Source organism: Cyprinus carpio, chromosome B6, assembly GCF_018340385.1.
Source record: "Cyprinus carpio isolate SPL01 chromosome B6, ASM1834038v1, whole genome shotgun sequence".
Classification (NCBI taxonomy): Eukaryota; Metazoa; Chordata; class Actinopteri; order Cypriniformes; family Cyprinidae; genus Cyprinus; species Cyprinus carpio.
The window spans coordinates 10,490,824-10,511,990 of record NC_056602.1 but is presented as its reverse complement, the minus strand read 5'-3'; the positions used below and the strand labels follow the sequence as shown (position 1 = coordinate 10,511,990).

The 21,167-nt window shown below is 37.4% G+C and overlaps 2 protein-coding genes across 3 annotated transcripts; one reads left to right on the top strand and one right to left on the bottom strand.

Moving 5' to 3' along the window:
• Positions 1 to 1,403: 1,403 nt before the first annotated feature.
• On the top strand, positions 1,404 to 17,219 carry LOC109055177 (thiamine transporter 1-like). Of its 2 annotated transcripts, XM_019072415.2 has the most exons (6): positions 1,406 to 1,649; positions 2,318 to 2,884; positions 3,866 to 4,103; positions 4,672 to 4,864; positions 12,031 to 12,172; positions 12,274 to 12,765. In XM_019072415.2, the coding sequence occupies exons 1-6, from the start codon at positions 1,521 to 1,523 to the stop codon at positions 12,406 to 12,408; spliced, it is 1,404 nt and encodes a 467-aa protein (XP_018927960.1). In that variant the 5' UTR covers positions 1,406 to 1,520; the 3' UTR covers positions 12,409 to 12,765. The 2 variants fall into 2 exon arrangements, with proteins under 2 accessions (XP_042581595.1, XP_018927960.1); XM_042725661.1 differs by lacking the exons at positions 12,031 to 12,172; positions 12,274 to 12,765 and adding an exon at positions 16,165 to 17,219 and having other exon boundaries at positions 1,404 to 1,649.
• On the bottom strand, positions 15,170 to 21,057 carry ccdc80l1 (coiled-coil domain containing 80 like 1). Its single transcript, XM_042725660.1, has 7 exons — positions 18,879 to 21,057; positions 17,910 to 18,066; positions 17,683 to 17,819; positions 17,419 to 17,570; positions 17,228 to 17,331; positions 15,866 to 15,949; positions 15,170 to 15,742 (listed from the first exon to the last, which is right to left on the bottom strand). Exons 1-7 carry the CDS (start codon positions 20,592 to 20,594, stop codon positions 15,444 to 15,446), a joined length of 2,649 nt encoding a protein of 882 aa, XP_042581594.1. The 5' UTR covers positions 20,595 to 21,057; the 3' UTR covers positions 15,170 to 15,443.
• Between the last annotated feature and the right edge of the window lie 110 nt (positions 21,058 to 21,167).

Sequence of the window (21,167 nt, the reverse complement as noted above, 5' to 3'; positions counted from 1 at the left end):
GGCAGTTTTGGCCTTGTTGGTTTTAAGAAAATATTTTCAGAAAAAAATATAGTTAAATTTGCCCACCAGTAATGTCAACACACACACACACACACACACAGTTAACAATGTTCATTCCAGGATCTTTGGCAATAGATTGTGGTACTATTGCTCAACTCCTCTAATAAGTTTTGTCTTTTACTATATACTTCCTGTAATAGAGTGGAAATTTCAGAATGTTCCACTGATCCATTGACTCCACAACACTCACAAAGCAAATATCCAACCATTATTTGATACTGATTATATCTTTTGGCAGATAGGAGAAAATAATTCCTGTAAAGCTTGAATCAACATCTATACTTCATGTAACGGAGGTAATGTTTATTGAGGGTGGTCAACCACTAGCAAAAACATAAATCAGTGCCTATGCAGCCAGGAACAGGCCAAATAAACCAAACCTGGCCTTATTGTGCATCACAGATTATTTGTACTCTAGCCCATGACTTTCCTACTTTTCTCCTGTTCATATGGCCCACATGCTGCATGGAATGGTAGCATTTTGGCAATGCACTCCTTTTTGCCAGATCTGGTCCTCAAGCAGGTCATTGTACAGCCAAGACTGACGCAAATAAACCATAACTGTTTTGGGCCAGATCTATATATAATATTAGAAAGTATATAGCCTTAAACCAAGTCAGGTATGCATGTGTACTGCGTCTGCTTGTGTGTGTGTGTGCTGGACGATTAAAACTTTGGTGAGTCAGTGATTTAATATCTATGACACACTGTAAGTGAATTCTGCATAAACAGTATTCAACATACAGTAATAAGAAAATGTAGGAGGATGATTACACAACTCCAAAACCACAACTCCAACTCAACATTCTTACTGAGAATTAACCAAGGTTTAACACACTCTCTCAGCCTCATAATAATCATTTGTCTTTTTCTCACACTCTTTTAATTCTGTTGATATTTTTTTGTAACTTGTTAAATGTTCTTGCCTAGCCCTATCATCGGGAAACAATGATTTCCAGTTCCCTTCGCTAACGGACTTCTAGAAGGGCCCTTCGTGAAGGGATTTGTTCACCTTCGTTTGGAACGTCCCTACAAATGGCGAACAGGGTTTCCAGGTTTTCACAAGAAAACTCTCTCAAACGCTACTCAAAACTAGCCCAAAACTAGCCAAACGTAAAATTTTTGGCAAGGTTCCTCTGCTAAAATTCATTCAGTGGATATATATCATGTTATTGGAGTCGCTTCATCCAGCTGACATGAAAAACAACCCGCGACAACAGTGTTAAAGTAACACAATACTGCATGAAAACAGCAGACTTGGCAACACTGTTTCCGAAGTGCCCTTCAAAAAAAAAAAAAACCGTTTGGAATTCGCTCTTTGTCTGAGGGGGGCGTGTTACCTGACGTCACTCTCCCGCGCCGCTTGTCCCTTTGACTCGCGTTTTAACAGATGAGCGAGACCCTTGTTTCAAATGTTCCTGCAGTCTTCGTAGCAAGAAGGTCAATCGCCGCATGCGAGTATGTCTGAACCATGGCTTTACCCTACCATTTTACTATGTATTTATGGATTTTTCAGCAGCCACAGACCACTGGAACCTTTTATAACGCCGTTTTTGATGGGACATGATAAAAACCTGACGGAGACAGAGGTAAATGTGCTTGAATGGTGATGTAAGCATGCGATGAGGTTATGTCAGACCTCTTTGAAAAGTAACTTCGATAACTGAAGGACTTTAACAGAAAGCGGAATTTCGGTTCTGAATAAAATAAAATAGATTAATAAGATAAAATAAAAATAAATGTAATCACGGATTTGTAACCTTTTTTTGCTACATAGCCTATATTTTCTGTTACTTACTCGTTTCAAATCTAGCACAACTGTTCTGGTATATCATAATGAAGAAAAAATAATAAAAAAATGCAATTCTTGGTAAGAACCTCCCTGAGTAGTTTCTCAGAATGTGTCATCTATGTTGTGGGTGCAACCAATATGATTTATTTAAAAAAAAAAAAAAAAAAAAAAAAACTTTTATATATAAAATTGCAGACCCTCCTGACTCAAGGTCAGTGAGTGTCTAAGGGTAATTCAGGTCATAAGATGTCCCCCAAAATATGAATTAATTAATCTAATGATATTTTGATAAATAATTTACTTTTATGTTTTATTTAATTGTATTTTGATTAATTTAATGTGTATTGAAGCTCTAAGTAAAATACATAACATGACTTTTTTTTGGAGTTAATTTGTTTTATTTATATATTTTTATCAGAAGCTCTATTATTTATTGTTGACTAACTACTTCAACTTTTATCACAGGTTGTGAGTGAGATCTATCCATTCTGGACATACTCCTACCTCGTGCTGCTTTTCCCTGTTTTCCTGGCCACAGATTACCTTCGCTACAAACCTGTGCTCATTGTCCAGGCGGCCAGCTTCATAGTGACATATGCTTTGCTCGTGAAAGCCCAGGGTGTGAGGGCCATGCAGTTATTGGAGTTCTTTTTTGGTCTGGCGACTGCCACTGAAGTTGCCTACTACTCCTACATCTACAGTGTCGTGGAGCCATCTCATTATCAGAGGGTGACTGGTTTTTGCCGCAGTGTCACACTGTTGGGCTCAGCCATTGGCTCACTCATCGGACAGATTCTGGTGTCTGTAGGCCAGGTGTCTCTGTTTTATTTGAGTGTCATCACACTGGTGTCCTCCTGCATAGCCTTTGTTGCCCCTTGGTTCCTACCCATGCCCAGTAAGAGCCTGTTCTTTCACCACAGAGAGAGCAGCTCTCAGGATGAAGGAGCTCTGGAACCCATTAACAGCAGTCAGCTGATCGAGAAGCCAGAGGATCCAGAGTCCAAAATACAGCTTAGTGCAGATAAAAGAACGGTGGGTAGTTTTTTGTTTGTTTGTTTTTAACTGAGCAGTATATATATATATATATATACATATATATATATATATATACACACACACACACACACACACACACACACACACAGACAGTGTCATGCGAATGGTTGGGAACCCCTTGCTGAATCTGTGAAAATGTCAATAATTTTAACAAAATAAGATAGATCATACAAACTGTTTTTTTTGTATGTGCATATTATTTTTTTATTTAGTACTGTCCTGACTCTCCCGTGTAAGATACTATTTACATACAGTCCACAAGACAAAAAATATCTGAAATTATTGAAATAACCTCCTTCAAAAGTTTGGGAACCCTTGGGTGTTTAGGGACGATCGCGTAGTTAGATGACACTTAAGAAAGTCTGCAATCGCTTTCCTATGCATGCTGTTTTTTTAAGATTCACTTTTTGCTTTCTTTATACCTAATCTGTCTTCTGCGCAGTGCCGCTGTCATGATGTCATGGTAGGCGCACATAAGAGCATGCTCTCTCCGCCGGAACCATCTTGCAGCACTTCTTCGCAAACTCCTTGTTACAACATCGTATAGATGACATTCTCATTTGATGTTCATAAGTGTCTTCATATTGGGTCTGTAGCTGAAAACAGAAAATCAGTAAAATAATAAAAAATTACACTATGAAAAATGCCGGACCAAAGCAAGTGAACTAGCGGACTTTCCTGGTGTGAATACACCCTCAGTTTTAGTAACTTGGATTTTCAGTGGAAGGAAAGAAACATCCCAGGTTTTATTGAAATGATCTTAATTTATGTTTTAAAGTCTTATGTGTTTGGAACAACATCGGGGGAGCGGAAATTATGACAATTTTCATTTTTAGGTGAACTACCCCTTAAATACTGGCCTTAAAAGAATACTTAAATTGGCACTTACTAATATGTTCACAGACATATGCATGTGTCTCTATGACTTGGTTTGACTCATTTTTGTTTGACTTTCAGACTCTCAAGGACAATACTAGCAGTAGTGGATTACTGGAAGTGTTAAAAATGCTCTGGTCAGACTTCCTTGAGTGTTACTCCTGCTCTACCCTACTGGCCTGGTCAGTGTGGTGGGCTTTATCCACATGTGGTTACCTCCAGGTGATTAATTATGCTCAAGCACTTTGGGAGAAAATCTTGCCTTCCAATGATTTTGAGATCTACAATGGATACGTGGAGACAATATCTACCTTGCTTGGTATGGCCATCTGGTTATGTTTATTCAATTCATTTTATTATATTCCCATTCTTAAAAGCATAGGTAACAGAGAATACATGATACCTATCGGAGACTGTTTCCACCACAGGATAAAAAAAAAAAAAAAAAAAAAAAAACATTAATTGTGGCTTTATCTCGTTATTAAAATTATTCAAACATTTTTCTCACAATTTATATGTCACAATTCAGACTTTGTTTCTCACCTTTTTCCCCCCTCAGAATTTAAAAATGTAAATTCAGTTGCGAGATATAAAGTTGTAATTCTTGTGTAAAACATTAGTATTGGGAGATGGTAACTTATTGTAATTGAAAAAGTAAAAAAAAAAATACTGTCAGAGAAAAAGTTGCAGTTGCCTTTTTTTTATCGTTTTATCCCAAGGTGAAATCAAGCCTTCATAGTTACCAGCATTTTCATCATTATCATTAACAAATTCAACAGTCATATATAACAGCAGACACACAGCTGTGTTATGTGATTTACAATAAAACAGTTTGACAAATTTTTCCCAAATTAATTAATTTATCTGTTTGTTTTTTCCCCCACCAGGCGCTCTTGCAGCATTTGTTGTAGGCTTTGTGAAAGTGTCCTGGGCAGTGTGGGGAGAGCTTGCTCTCTGCATTTTCTCTGTGGTAATTGCAGTGTGTGTGTACCTCATGGACACAATCAGAAATATCTGGGTTTGCTACACTTCCTACATGCTCTTTAGAGCTACCTACATGCTGCTTATCACCATAGCAACGTAAGTAATGCTGTCAATCTGTATCCATTTTCTTTAGAAATCCATTGTAAGCTGGGTATCTTTCGACTTTGTTCTGTATACAAAGTGCTAGGAACCATGTGTCTTTGACCTTACAACAGCGACTGCTTTACCACTCTCAGGGGTGGGTAATCTGTGTCCATCTATCGAAAAGACATCACAATTTGGCTCGATTCGGTGATGAACCTAATGATTTTAGAAATCGATCACTTAAAATGCACTTTATAATCTTGCAAAAAAGGCACATGCTTGTGTATCAGCTTATTTTTCTCCACCAAATATAACTATAAAACTATAACTGACTATAACAAACAAAAAATGTGTAACATGATTTCTGAAATCAAATCATGGAAGCTGACGTGGACCTGTTGTAAGGTCAATTTAAATTATTACACTGCACATGGATGTCTCCCTTATTTACCACAACTATTTCAGGTCTTGGAGTTTCTTCTAATAAGCTAAATAGTTAAATCCGTTGTGTTTCATTAGAGGCATCTAAAATGTGCAGTTTTTGGTAGGTACTATAGGACCATGGTTGGGAACCACTGTTTTATGGATTGTTCCAAAGGATTTTGATTCATTTAATTGTTTAACAGGTAATAGATTTTTGAAATAATTAATAGGGCACATACCTAGTTTTATTTTCTGATGCTACTGCATGATGTGGCCCCAAAAAAGAATGTGGCCCTATGAAAAATGTAACTCCTACTGCTTCTGATTTATTACTGTTGATATTCAAGACAGTGGTTCTCAACATTTGTCAAAGCCAATATCTGAAAGCTCACCCCAAGATATTTCTGGTACTGTATTGGCAGCTGCTTCTTTCAATCTTTATTTTTAATTTCAGAACATAGGAGTGGCAATATATTAAAACTTAAAGTTAAATAAAAATAGTAAAATTCATAGTTAAATAGTTGAATTTCATAGTTCCAGAAATCAGTACTGAATGTTTTTATTTCCTATTAATTGACATGACTTTTGTAGTCACTTGTGATTTACAGTGTTTTTAAAGTTATATTTGACTAATTGTTATGTTCTACGAGTGTCTATGGGTCGTTTTACCAGAATGTAACAAAATTAAGCGTTTGAAGAGCATTTGTCTGGGCCCTGCCACAGCACCACAACAACAAGGTCTCTTTTTAAGAGATTTATTAAAGGCTAGCAAAGCACAGCCGGGTTTCTTTGGGGGAAAAAAAGTACAACTTAGGAGGGAAACAAAGGCTTCAAAAGGGGGCAATGCCAAAATAACAAACAAAAGTTCAGTCTAACTTGGGAGTTAAATTCTTTCAAAATCTCTCAAAGAAAAGAATATCAACAACAGGACGTACGCTCACTCCCTGTCTAGCCACAAAACAGGAGAAGACAGGGGATTACAAAATCCACCTCCCTACAGTTCCCAAACAATAATTGAAACAAAACAAACAATCAGATGAATAACAGTTTAAAAAGTTGAAACAAAGAAATAAGGTACCTTGTTACAGCAAAACAGGTGCGGAGGAGGTAATCACGGAAGCAAACATTTTATTGAAACTTCTGTAGTATCCAGCCATACCCAGAAATCTCCTCAGTTCTTTTTTTTATTAGTAGGATGGGGAAAATTCAGTATGGCAGCAACTTTTTTTTTTCTTCAACAGGCCTCACTGGCCCCTGGCCTAATTTCTTACCAAGATAGGTAACTGCAGCCTTTGCAAACTCACACTTCACCAAGTTTAACGTCAATGATGCCTCAGATAATCTACTAAAAACTTGGTTAAGACTATTCGGATGGTGTTAACAATTAGCTGAATAGATCACCACATCATCCAAGTAAGCCTCACAGTTAGTCACCCCTGACAATAGTTGCTGCATTAGATATCAGAAGGTCAGAGGTACATTTCGCATCCCGAAAGCCATAACGGAATATTGTAAGAAGTTGTCAGGGGTAACGAGGCTCGAGGTGTGAGGGGCACCTGGCAGTATCCTTTTAGAAGATCCAATTTGGTGACATTACGGGTGGAACCATCTCAGTCAACACAATCCCTCAAGGAATATTTGAGGAAGAGGAAAAGAGTCAGGCTTGGTTATGTTATTAACTTTACAGTAGTCTGTGCAAAAACGATATGACGAGTCAGATTTAGGAACAAGCAAGCATGGCGAACTCCAGGGGCTCTGGCTGCGTGTAGCAAAACCATGTTGTGACAAATATTCAACATCTGACTTCGTTACTTCTCGTTTATGCGGATTGACACAGTAACTGCAGACACAACATAAGAGAGGGATTTCTTTTGCAGCTTTGTTCGTGACATAAGCCTTCAACATCACATGACACACTTGACTTTTTCTCCTACAGTCCGTAGTTGAGATTACATAATCAAAGTCAGTAAGCCTTTTCTCAACAGCATAAGGAGCAGTGAATTTAGCCTGCAGTGCTGACTCTGGAACAGGAAGCAAGACCAAAACCAAATCGCCAGGTTGGAAGCTGGAATTTCATCTTGGATTGCGCAGTTACCAGATGAGATTTTGCTACATCACAAGCCTTATGGAGACGTTCACGGAAAGCACATACAAAGTCAAAGACGTTACTAGACACCGGACCTTTTGACAATAACTGCTCACTTAGCAGTTTCAAGGGCCCACGGAATGTGCCCGAAAACAAGTTCAGCATGGCTGAAACCCAATGATTCCTGAACTCTTTTAACACTTTAGCGAACACTTTGGAAGTGAAGTTAGTACCTCGATCGGTTTGGAACTTTGGGTAACCCAAACATTGAGCAGAACTTAACTATCTCCTTCTACCACCTGGGCTTTAAGAGTACGGAGTGGAAAAGCTTCTGAGAACCGAGTTGCAGCACACGTCAGGACAAAACATATTGGTGTCCCGATTTTGATTTTTGTAGCGGCACAACACAATCCAAAATCAAATGTTCAAATGGCTCTCCCACCACTGGAATTGGATGGAGCGGAGCAGAAGGTATGGTCTGATTCAGCTTACCCACGAGTTGGCAAACATGGCAACTCTTGCAGAATTTGGAAACAATAGACTTCAACCCGGGCCAAAATAAGTATCAGGAAATGTGCTTGTAATTTTTGTTAACCCCAAGATGGCCGTAGAGAGGTTGCTCATGGGCAAACTGCAATACCGAGAAAGATAATCAGAGGGCAAAACATTTTGATAGACAGCTAAAGAATCATCAACATAATGTGGCTTCCAACGATGCATTAGGACATCATCTTCCCAAATAAAAGCTATTTTAGCACTGATCAAATTACCTAACTGAACAACAGCTTCAACATGGTGCTAGAGATTGGTCAGATCTTTGCGCAGCAATTAAGTGTTCTCTGTCAAATTTCAGAGCTGCTGAATTTATTTCTGAATTCACAAAATAATAAGGAACATACTAAGATTAATGACTAAGATGAATCACATGCACTGGCACCCTCACACATCCTAACTCAATTCCACGGACCAAAACATCAGTACCAGAGTATGTTTCGGCTGAGAATGGCAAGGCATCTGTTAAAATAAATGGCTGTATTGCTCCCGTGTCCCTCAGAATTGAGATAGACTTACTCAGAAAGTTGGCACAAATGTAAACCGAACCAGTAAAGAGAAAGGGTTCATACCCAGTACTCTTAGCTGGCACAAAACAGTTTTAGGGGTTGAGACAGCCTGAGCAAAAGCTACACTCTTAGATTTCCCAGCAGTATTTTTCTGTTTCCACGCCTTACAATCAGAAATGATGTGGCCTGGATCCAAACAGTAGAAACAAACACGTTTGTTACTGGCGTGTTTTGAATCAACCTTATGACCCTTATCTACTATTTCCCTTGGAACACTGTAAGTTTTCTTCTCTGCTTGCTCAGTATTGAAAAATTTACGTTTGGACTGACGTGAAGACGGGAATACTGTCTTATGGGTGAGCACATACTCGTCTGCTATCACTGCAGCTTCAGAGAGTGTGTTTACTTTTTGTTCATTCAAATGAACAACTACAGGTTCAGAAGCAGAATTTTTAAACTCTTTCAATAAGATTAGCTCCTGCAACTGCTCTAAACTGGTGACCTTGTTTGAGAGGCACCACTTCTCAAAGAGTGATTCATATGTTTGTTTGGATGTTTTCATTAAGTTTCAAAAGCACTGATGGTAGGCTCAGGAACCAATTCATACGCTCTCAATACTGCCGCTTTGACAACCTCATAATCAAGAGATGCTCAATCAGAAGTGAAGAACGGACCTCTTGTGCCTTACCTACAAAATTACACTGTAAGAGGAGCCCCCACATATCCTTCGGCCAACCAAATTTAGCAGCAATATGCTCAAAAGCAGTGAAGTAACAATCTACCTCAGCTTCTCTAAAAGGCGGTACTAATTTTATGTACTTCACAACATCAAAGTTTGGCTGGGTATTGCTTACCGGGTCATAGTTAACTGTGCTGTCAAGCGTGGGAGTAGAACAGAAGGCTTCCTGCGCAAAGCCTCAGCTTCTAATTCAAGCGGTAATATCCCGATGCACCTCGACCTCAACTCAACCAATTTATACAACTTTAATACAATAGGGAGATATGTACAACACCAATCCAATCCATCTTAACTTGATTGCTGTCACCAGATCTAGTCGAGACTCAGTAGGAAGGGGGAAAGCAGAAGCTTCTCCTACCACTAAATTCCCCTCTGACACCTCCAGCGGTGACTCAGCAGGTAGAATACCTGTACTCACTAACTCGTTGTACAGCTCCTCTTTAATCAATTGCTTGGTAGCATTTCTAGACACAGTAACATGATAGAGGTCAGCAATTAACAAATCTTTTTTCCTGCACTGATTAAAAACGGTAGTTGGTGGAAATGTAAAGGCCAATAGATCAAATTTCATTTTGCTGCATGCACTCTGCCCTGCCCCCCCCCAAAAAAAAATGAAAGCCACCAAAACTTAATACCTATACTACCAAAGCATTCATGACATACTAATATTGTGCTACAATGAGCTTTTTCTTTTTTACAATTGGGCATTTTACAAGAACTAATTAATTTAAAATGCCGTAATAGGCTAGTTCAAAAACAAATAAATTTGTAGAGGACAAATTGTTAACTCTACATACAAACAAAGGACGAGCCCCCAAAATATGTTACGTCCTGCGAGTGTCTAGGGGTTGTTTTACGAGAACTAAACAAAATTAAGCATTTGAAAAGCATTTGTCTGGGCCCTGCCACAGCACCACAACATCAAGATCTCTTTTTAATAGATTTATTAAAGCCTAGTAAAGCATAGCCAGGTTTCTTTAGAACAAAAAGTACAACTTAGGAGGGAAACAAAGGCTTCAGAAGGGGGCAATGCAAAAATAACAAACAAAAGTTCTGTCTAACTTGGAAGTTAAATTCTTACTAAATCTTTCAAAGAAAAGAAAATCAACAACAGGATGTACACTTACTCCCTGTCTACAGGAGAAAACAGGGGATTAAATAAAATGGCGCCCACCTCCCTACATTTCCCAAACAATAATTGAAACAATCAGATAAATAACAGCCTAAAAAGGTAAAACAAAGAAATAAGGTACCTTGTCACAGCAAAACAACAGAACTCTTGGCTTACGTGTTTAGCACGTAAAAATGTTAACATCCATACAGATCCCCAAAGGATGCACCACAGCTTCAACAATAGGGCTGGGCAGGACACAGATCATGCTCTGGAGAAGGGTTCTCATTGGATGAAAGTTGTGCTAGTGATGGGCGAGTTCGAAACTGCTTCACAAAGCTTCGAAACATTTGCGAATCCTTTGTTTCGAATCTGTGTGTTGAAGCACGTATCAAACGGGCCAGGTCACGTGATTTAAGCAATGAAGCTTCATTATATCACACTTTTTCAAAACATTTCGAAACTCTGATGGTTCACCACTAGGGGGTGTTGATCTAAAAGTGAAACCATGAACCACTTCTGGTTCCCCAGTTAAACGTTTGACATGAAATCATTGACATTATAGTAAAATGAAATTTTACTATAAAAAAATAAAGAATTCAAGTCCAGATGTTGTGAGTTAAACAAAAGATAACTTCCTTTTAACACAGATGGCCATATAGTTTAAAAAATGTGTAAAAACATTCAGTACTTTCCACCTATAAATCACATCATACCTTAAAAATAACAAAATGAGCTGAGGATAGAATTAAATCCACCTCCTTCTTCTGACTGAAAACACTACTCTTGCCTGCTGTTTTTTATAGTTAGCTCTAATGAAAACAATTAAGTAAATAATTACATAATTTAGTTCATTGTGTGTTAAGGGATTGATTATACATAAATAAAACACATAACACAAGCGCTAATATTTAATAGTATAAAAAAGGTATTTCTAAAAAAAAAACATTTTCATTTGTTTTGTAAGTTTGGTCAGAGTTCTTGATGCTTTTACAACGTTTTCACCAGCAGGTGTCGCCAGCACGTGCTGTATAAAGTGTTTTGAAACATCGAATCATTTTTCGAAGCAATTGATTCAATGCTTCGAAAAGCTTTGTTTCTCCCATCACTAAGTTGTGCTCTGCTTTTATGCTGCTTGCCTCCTGGTTGGTAAGCAGGTGCAGCTGGGGGATCTATGTGGGAGGAGCCAGAGGAGAGCAGGAGACAAAAACAACAACAGAATAAAAATACGGAGCCCTGTATATGGCATGCAGGAAAAAAATAGTAGGCTAAATCGTTCGCTCGATTTATAAATTGTACACACGATTTATAAATTGAGAGAACAAATTAGTAATTTGCGTGCACGATTTAGCAAATCGAGGAAACAAAATAGTAATCATGTGCACATTTTAGTACATTGAGGGAACAAATTAGTAAATCGTGTGCACAATTTATTTTTCTTGCATGTCATGTGCGGGGCTCCATAGAAAACACACAGTACCATGAAGCCATTACAAAAATATACGTCTGTGGACGTAACACTAATAAATAGCAATTTCTATCTGTCTGTCTTTACCAGGTCTAGAAATTCCCTAATGTATCCAGGTTTTCCAAGACCACAAGTCTAAGAAAAAAAATCTTATTGCTGCAAGACTCCCTTCTAAATATGACTGCTCTTTTATCTGAAACTCTATTGGCTCTTTCAGTCAAGTTCTCCATGTGTATTTGACAATTGCCACTCATATTTCTTCCAAAAAATTGCCGCCTTTTATATTGCAGGTATCAGATAGCTGTTAACCTAAGTATGAGAAGATATGCTTTGGTTTTTGGAGTAAACACTTTCATCGCACTTCTACTGCAGACGCTTCTTACTGTAATTGTAGTAGATTCTGCCGGTCTAGGTCTGGACATTTTTCTACAGGTAAAGTACAACATATACCTAGCTCAGTGTGTCATCATGAATGTAGATCACTAATGAAAGCTGCTAATAAAGTTTGCAATTTTGTCTGCTCCTTTCCACAGTTTCTGATCTATGCAATTTACTTTGCTGTAATAGCTGTGATATTCTTGATTGCTTGGCTGTATAAACTGTTCAAAAGAAGGAGACCTGAAGGACAGAATGAAATACCCTCAACAGAAACCGTTCCAGAGGCTTGAAACGCCTCGTATCAGCATCCGTTAAGCACAAGCACAGTAGTCTTTCATTCAACTGAATGCATAGGTCAAAATAATAACTGTATATTAAGAAAATGCAGCATTTCCAAATCAGTCACAGATCCAGCTTTAAAGGTTACAAAATTGTGCAAAATGGTGATTTTGATAACTGAGTTCATGATTATACACTGTAAGTGGCCGTTGGGTGTCAGAGTGTGAGGAACAAAATGCACTTATTTAATATTTTATTCACACCATTATGATGCCTTAAGGCCTGTTCACACCAAGGACAATAACTATAATGATAACGATAAAGATATAGTTCTAAAAATCGTTTTCAGTATTAAAGAACAGCAGAGTCCACACCACAACTATAATCATAAAGACAAAGAAAAACAATATCGTTGGAATCACTTTCAAAATGATTTTTTTTTTCCAGCTGATGAACGATAAAAAACTGACAGCCAATCAGAATCCATCCTGTTGTAACGAGCTCGAGAATTTCAAGCGGCAGACGAGCGTGCGCTTAGAATAAACAGAAGATATTGTTCGCTGGTGTGGACGATAATATCGTTATCTTTATAGTTATCGTTCTTGGTGTGAACGGGCCTTTACTTTACTTGAATGTAAGCAACTCGGTCAAAACAAGTAGTCTGACTTTTAGCCGATACTATCACATTTTGAATGTAAGCGCTTGTTTGAATCTGCCATCTTTTCTGTTTTTCTCTGACACATTTGCAGAATTATGGTACTTTCACTGCAATTTACCTTATTTACACACATTTTGATTTTGAATAGAAATATTCATATGAAGATGAAGAAAAACAACACTTGTTCCAGTTTCTTCACTATCAAAAATATTTTTCTTTGTCAGCACATGAGCTGATTTTGAATAGCAGCACAATTATGATTGTGATATTGCTTTTGTACAACAGTTTATTTATAAAAAAGAGAGAGATGATGATATGTAACCTGTTAGACACAACCGTGTCGGTAATTTGTGTCTGTTTGTGGTCTGCCAAGGAAAATAGTTCCAAATGAAGTAACAAAACATTCAACTGTTGTACCTGTTGTGCAACACAAAGTTGTAGGAATTTGTTTTTGACTAAATCGGTGACTAAATCAAACAGACAATCATGTGATCAATCAAATCTGAGGAACAGTACAAACTGTTGTATAATGCAGTTTATCATGCTGTGCTGCTGGACTTAAATTATACAGTTTCTCCTTTAAACTATGTGACTTTAGTTTTGTTTGACATTCCATCTATGTTTTGTTGGTCACACTTTATTTTAAGGTCCAATTCTAACTATTCTAATGACTTTTGCGCCAATAAACTTCTAATTTCCTGCTTATTAAAAGTAAGTAAGGTAGTTTTTAAGTTTAGGTAGGCCTTTGGTGTAGGGTTAAGGGATCTAATCCAATATGTGCTTTGTAAGTACTAATAACCCGCCAATATATTAGTAATATGCATGCTAGTTAATAGTGAGAATTGGTCCTTAAAATAAAGTGTTACCATTTTATTTAATAAATTATTCTTTAAAAAGCACTAAATTTACAGATAAAGAGGAAGACATTTGTGTGTTTATTGAACGCTGCTCTTATAGTCCTGGATATATCAGATTACGCACAACAGAATTGAGTTAATTGTTTAGATTTGTCTATAATTACATGGTAATATTGCTTGGTATAGTTAGTGCATTGCACCATCTATTGCAGCATATTTGTTTATTCAGCCTGGCAGGTATCTTTAAAACTTTATGGTCTAACTTTAAATAAAAATGTTACAGTAGAAAGCTTTTTTAGAAATATGCAGTGCTTAATTTACTTGCAATAATACTGTTTAGATATATTTTCTTAAATATTCAACCTTCATTAAAATACATTTTGAAATGTGTATTTTTACAGCAATAACATATGATTGTCCTGTTCACTGTATAATGATTGTGCCAACATCATAATCTTAATGTCATTTTTAATCTCTAGCGATATTTCAGTCATGTTGGAAAGAATTGTGGAACCAAAATGGGGTTGAATGAGTATTTTATGGGCAGGAACAACATTAGTATTTATTTTTTAAGGTGTTTGTGTTTTTAGGTGTTGTGTGCTTTATGATGCTGGACAAAAGCAGAACATATTGAGAATGGTTTTCCGTACTGCTAATCTTTTGTTTTATTATTATTATTATTTTTTTTACAAATATGATTCTGTAGATGTTTTCTGCAGCAGTAAAATAAAAGACCTGATCACTGAAAATGTGGCTCTGTGCATTTCTTTTGGTATAAAATTTGAACTAATCTGCACTAATTAAAATGAAAAGTGCTCAGCTGCAGAAACATATGCTAATAACCTCGTTTAAGAATTGGCTTTTTTTTTTTAAAAATACTTATTTTAAATCTTCCAGATCATTAGATGTATGAAAAATCCACTTACAAAACGATCTGTAGTCCTCTTACAAATCTACACACTATGTACACGATATGTACTCTGCAAGACATATTTTTACACTATCCCAAAATGCCCAGTAGAGGACAGTAGAGAAATTCCAGATGGAAGAATAATCAGCTAAAACAGCCCATACAAAAAAATTTCCCAAAAGCTTTCTTAGAACTTTACAGTCTACAAAATATGTACAAACATTTTTTTTGTTTCTCTCCGATTAATTTATGAACAAAATACAAACACAAACATTTACAAACCACTTGTTTTTTTTTTTTCTTTATTGGAATTTAAAGTTTATTATTGTTAATTCATAAACGTACAGTTTAAAAAAAAAAACTTAAACCCACATGCAAATACATTCATGCTATGAAAAGTCAAAACCAAAAACACACAAAAAAATAATCAACAGCAATTTGAAATCATCTACTTCATGTCAAGAGCAACTCTTAATACCAGCTACCACAAAATGTAAAGGGAGAGTTGTCCGTAGTCGTAGTTAGTAAGAAAAACACAAAGGCAAGGTGTTCTGACATTTGAAACTATTCACACTTTTCCTAGTAGAGAGTGCACAGGCTCTAAGACATTCCCCTCTGTTCTTAATATCCGTAACCACGATGATAGCCCTCATGGTAACCATCATGATGACTATAGTCATCGTCAGGGCAGCGCATGCCGAGAGACTGCTGGATGGCCATCTCCTGCCTGCGAAGCTGCATGGAGTCGACCAGCTCATAAATAATTGACATGGACCACATAGGCGAGGGATACCAGGATTTCACATTGCCATCTTTCCCGACAAGCAGCATGGAGAAATACTCTTGGCTGATCTGGAAGTAGCTCCTAATGTCCTGCACCAGCGATGCAGACAGGTCCTCACGGTCCACTGATGCACTTCCTGCAATGCAAACCAGAGTTTTCTCAGTTTTTTCCATAATAAAATAGCTCTACATCATATTTTCAGCAATAAAGGAAATGCAGGGACCATAAAAGAGATCTGTTCAATTGAAAACAATCTCACCATTTATGGGATAAAGCTCTAGGACTCCACTCATGTCATCCAGGGTTTTTCCAACAAGTTTCAATAGAGATATATGACGCAGGCCTGTGAATTTATAACGATTCATAAAAAATGCTGGTTAATTCATAGATGCCCGGAAAGACTAAACAGATAAACAACAAAAGATGACTCAGCCGTTTCCAACTCTGACTCGTTCTATATACATGAGATGGGAGTGTGAGTTTTTTTTTTATAGAGATGTTCTCTGAAACATGCATGTGATCTGCATTAAAGATGTCCGTTGTTGTTTTTTGTTCTAGAACAGGCCTTCTTTTAAGAGGGCATCAATCAAGCTGTCATGCCCCAGAAAGGAAGTGGTCTCTGTTGGATCGCTATGCAGGACCTAAACATCCACAGGTCCTCCTGGATTGTAAAGAATGCAGAGAAAGATTCTTAACAATGTTCCTACCTTCAAAATAGCTAACAAAAGAGCTGTAAAAGGGCTGTGTCATACTATTTTTATTGGTGCCATTCCTCAGAGGCATTTGTGACTGAGGGCTCTTGTGAAGATGAGAGCTGGTTCCAGTTAAAAGAAAAGTACCAATAACATATGTGCATTTCTACAAGCAGGAAGATCTTTGTAGAATCTGACTTTGACCAATTCCCAATATGTTCTGTAAATAGTTTTTTACCGTTAGTTGTCAGCTGTTGGTTTTTTTGAAGGTCAGACATCCAGATAGTGTACAATGCACTTATGAGTAGTTGTGTTAAATCATACAGTTTTGATTAGAATGTCCATAAAAATGACAGCTGTTGACATGATTGCATAGGGTGCTCACTGGAATAGACCCCAGATTTGTTTATAAATGCTTAACATGGAATTTCAGAGAACAAGAAAAAGTGTCTATTTTCCCAAGTTACATAAACATTTGGAAGTGGTGTTGATACAGCAGAGCTCTTAGAGCATTCTGTATTTCATAACTTGGTCCTCATATTGATAATTTGAATGCGGTGGTATATAGTCTCAACTTTCCTGCAATATCTCAGTATAGTACATTTTCAGATGGGCTAGTTTTATGCAACTACTGATGTCATGAACAATTTAGTCCATCTAGGACCCCAATGTGATTCCACTGGCTGAAATAACTTTTAATGGATATTCTGTTTAATGCCTGATAGAAATCCTACATATTGTATGTTGTGCTTCAAGTAAATATTTCAAGTCTATGGGCTTTGGTGATAATGTAACAGTATATAGCCTACACCACTGAATGTGAAATGAAACATTTCTCTTTGTCTCATTCTTTTGGATTTGTCTATAGCACTAGTAATATGTTTACATTTAAAAGTGCATGTTTATTAAAGTATGGAAGATGATCTCACCCAGATTGCAGGCTTGGCTATTAATGGTGTAGAGCTGTTGCTGATAGGCCCATTCTTCATCAGTAGGGGTGGATATTACAAACAGTCTCCGCCTCCAGCGGAATTAAGAGACATTTTAATAAAAAAAGCACTGAGATGTGCCTATTCTTTATGTTAATGCATCATTATATATTTTCACAAAAAATTCAAACCTAGATAGGAAGTCCTCGAGAGATCTTGATTTATCTTCTTTCTTGCACATAACTGCAAGTTTCCTCTGCTGTTCTATTTCTTTAATGCGGGTTGACAATGTGTCAATGTAGTCAAACACTGCTTTCATGACAATCGGCACTTCATATCGTTGCTGTGGAAACAAGGAATGCATCATTTTGTGTTATAAAATTAGATCAGAAATGATTACATCTACATCTCATGTACACTGATAAAATGATCTAGGTTTTTTTTTTACTACACACCTTGACTTTCATGTCAAAGTCAGTAAACACCATGCTGAAATCATTATAAATCATCCCAAAATGCTTCCGAAATGCTGTGATGAGGTCCTGGTTGATGAGGTCACTGTCCGTCAGGCCCCGCAAGGGCTTATCCTGTTCTGTTAAATAATAATAATAATAATAGTAATAATACCAATAGATTCTGAATGAAGACATTTTGATAGGACATGTTACAAAGCGGCACTGACCTGTCTGGTAGTGTTCAATCTTCATGGTACTGTTTGTGAGGGGCCCAAAGATGCTGATGATGGAAATTTTACGTAGTGCCATATCACACACTTGCTCCAGGTACTCATCCCTCTGTTCACTGTACATATGATTCTGCTCATCTGGAGCAGTAATTATCTGCAGCCGGTGAAAATGAAAAGATTAATAATACACTAAACAGTTTTAAGTCATTGTTAAAGTGCTTTTATGAACCAAAATAATTCTTAATTTTTTAGAACTATAGAAGAATTTTTTTTAATGAGCAAATAACGCAACTTTAAACCTAACTTGCATATAATCACTTCTGAAAATAAAGGTTCCAAAAGGGGGGTTTGATATTTTGGGTTTCCCTTTCAGTGAAAGGATCTTAAAAGAACTATTCTCGTAGTGTGAAGAACATTTTAATAATTCAAAAAAAATTTTTTACGCTTTAGATGTTGAATGTTTTTCATAGAATCCTAAATGCAGAATATTTACAGAGCTCAATAGTAAGGATTGGATAAGTGAAATTATGAATTTAAATGTTTACATTTATTTTTACATTTGTTATTTAAAATGAAAAAATTTGCCATGTAATGTTTTTTTTTTACATGTATTATTTAATATTTGTTTTAAAATATATTTAAAAAAAATACTTTTAGAGTTTTACACATAATTTGTTCCCTTAACATAATTTGTTTTCTCAAGTTTTTCTAAAGAAATATTGCAGTAATAGCTATAAATTCTAAATATTTTATATATAGATAACACATTTAATAATTTGATGAACGGAATTCCATGTCACCAACTGTCTTAGAAAACATTTTGTGACATGTAATGTGTAATGATAAAAAATTAAAAATTGTAAGCTATAGCACTTATCCATTGTGCACTGTAAAATCCTTATTGTTGAGCCCTGAGCTATATCTCTACATTACTTTTTTCATGTGTCTCACTTACGCAATACGTACCATGAGTCGTCGTCTTCTCTGAAAATAACTCAAAAAAGTGTCTAACGATTTCTTGGGATTTGCTGCCTGATCCACAACAGCCCTTTCTTCAAAGACATCTGGCTTTTGTGCTTTTTTATTTTGAACACTGACATTTGTCTCCTTAGTCACTTTTGAGTCTTTTTTCCCTGCAGGTATCTTCTTTAAAGGCTTTTCAGGTCTATCCATCTTCTTCCTCCTGTCGGCACTGTCAGGTTTAGTTTTCCCCTTTTGGGTGGTCATAAGTTTCGTCTCTGGTTTATTAGCAATGGGCCTCTGTGTGTCCCGTTCTCTGCTGTGCTGACCAAGCTTTTTACTCCATCCATGTTTCACCACAGGCAGTTTGTCCTTGGGCTTCTGTATGGATGCTTGTGTTGGTGAGATTGCAGTTGAAATCTTTTGCGTGTGGTCAAGGTATTTTTCTTTATGTTGTTTGTAGAAGTTTGAGGTAACAGAGAGATGAGTAGTTGTGTCCCTTGGTGAGGACCGGTAGACACGTTCAGAGGTATTGGGAACAGGTGTGTGCCAGAGTACCGTTGTGTGTGGATGTGTTTGCTCCACTGTGGTGGGTATATTTGTAGTAATAGAAGTTGTTGTTGAGGGGAAAATGGTGGTAGAGGGTGCAGTGGTTGTTACAGTAGTTGTAGTGGGAGGTTTTGAGGTTGTAGTTTTCAAGGTAGTCGTAGTATGTTTTCTGGTTGTAGTCATTGTAGTTGTGCTGATGGTAGTTGATGCCTGAGTTATCCGGGTGGGCTGAGGGACCGGTTTTACCTTGTGTCGCCTTGTTTTTTCTGTCATGTTCACCTGTGGTTTCAAACCAACTGCATTTGAGCCAACAGACTGCACCACCTGGCCCTCAACTCCAGCAGTCTTGCACTTTTGCACAAAGCCCTTTTGCCTGGCCTTCTCCAGTCTACGCATAGGTGCCTGGTCTACAGCTTCATAAATTGCCTCCAGCTGAACAGGGTATGGGTATCTTTCCTCTACCTGAAGGGTTTTTCTTAGAAGCACCATTCCAAACTTACCATCCTCCAACTTCAGGAAGTCCATCAGTCTTGGCACTTGGGCTGGATCCAGCAGCTCCTCCACCAGAGATCCCTGATTGCTAACTCGTCTCACCTTGCCTCCCATCTTCCCCTTTTCATGAAACATTATGATCTGCTGCATGTGTCTGTCCGCCATCTCGCAGTACACATCAGGCTTGAGCAAGTTCATCATTAATCTGTAATAGCCATCAGAGTCGTCGGGAGCCGAAATGACCAGCACACGGTTTTTACCTGCAAAGCCAGCCAGGATGTTAATGGCGCTAGAGGAGCCCAGTGGAGTAGATTGAAAATTAGGTTCTTGAGCAGGACTTCTGTCAGTTACACTGGGTTTCCTGTGTGGAGCTGGTCTTTGCCCTTTCACGAGCCTCCTGGCTGGGGGTCGTGAGGACTCCACGTTCTGATCATTCTGAGGATTCCTGAGTATATCTGTGTTTCTGGAAGTGGATAACCTTGCAGATCTTCTATATGATTGTATATAATTTGTGTACTTTTTGACAAATGTGTTTGGTTGTAATTGTGCATTTCCTTCTTCTGCTCCTGTGTAATTAAGGACCATGGAAGACTTTAAGTCAGATGCATGAATCCACGTCAGAGTCAACAAAATGACATGTACCTGAAGATTTTTCATTGCAATTATTCTGCTACTGTACATAGATACAAATCACTCCAGAATTATGACATGGGATATAGGCGAGTAGGTATGGAAATGGTTTTAGCGTAATTTGATCCAACAGCAGCGAGTCACAAACTATCAACAGTGACAAACAAACGGTTAAAACGTGTTATATTACTAATAGTTAACAAAGACAGAACAATACTTAATAAAACTATTTAAAACGGATGTAAAGAAACCACTAACAGTAATTCCAACTCGTCTTCGTGGAAAAAGTATATAATGTCATAATCCAAAGCGAATGAGTTTGTCAAATGATTGAGGGAAATGCATTATTCCGTATAAATTCCCTCATTATAATATTCAGTTACGTCCAGTACTTTCCAGGAAAGACAGGCAAAACTCCACAACACTTTTTTTCAGTTTGTATCCTTTAAGCAACGGTGTGTAAAGACACTCAGCTCACGATCATCGTCCCCAATGCTACTCAATGTTCTCTGAGCTCCACGCACTGAAATCTGGAAGAAAGTTCTGAACAAGCGGGGCTCACAGCCAGATTTGCCACGCCCACTTTCTTTTGATATGATAATAGCGTGACTTGCTAATATGTTA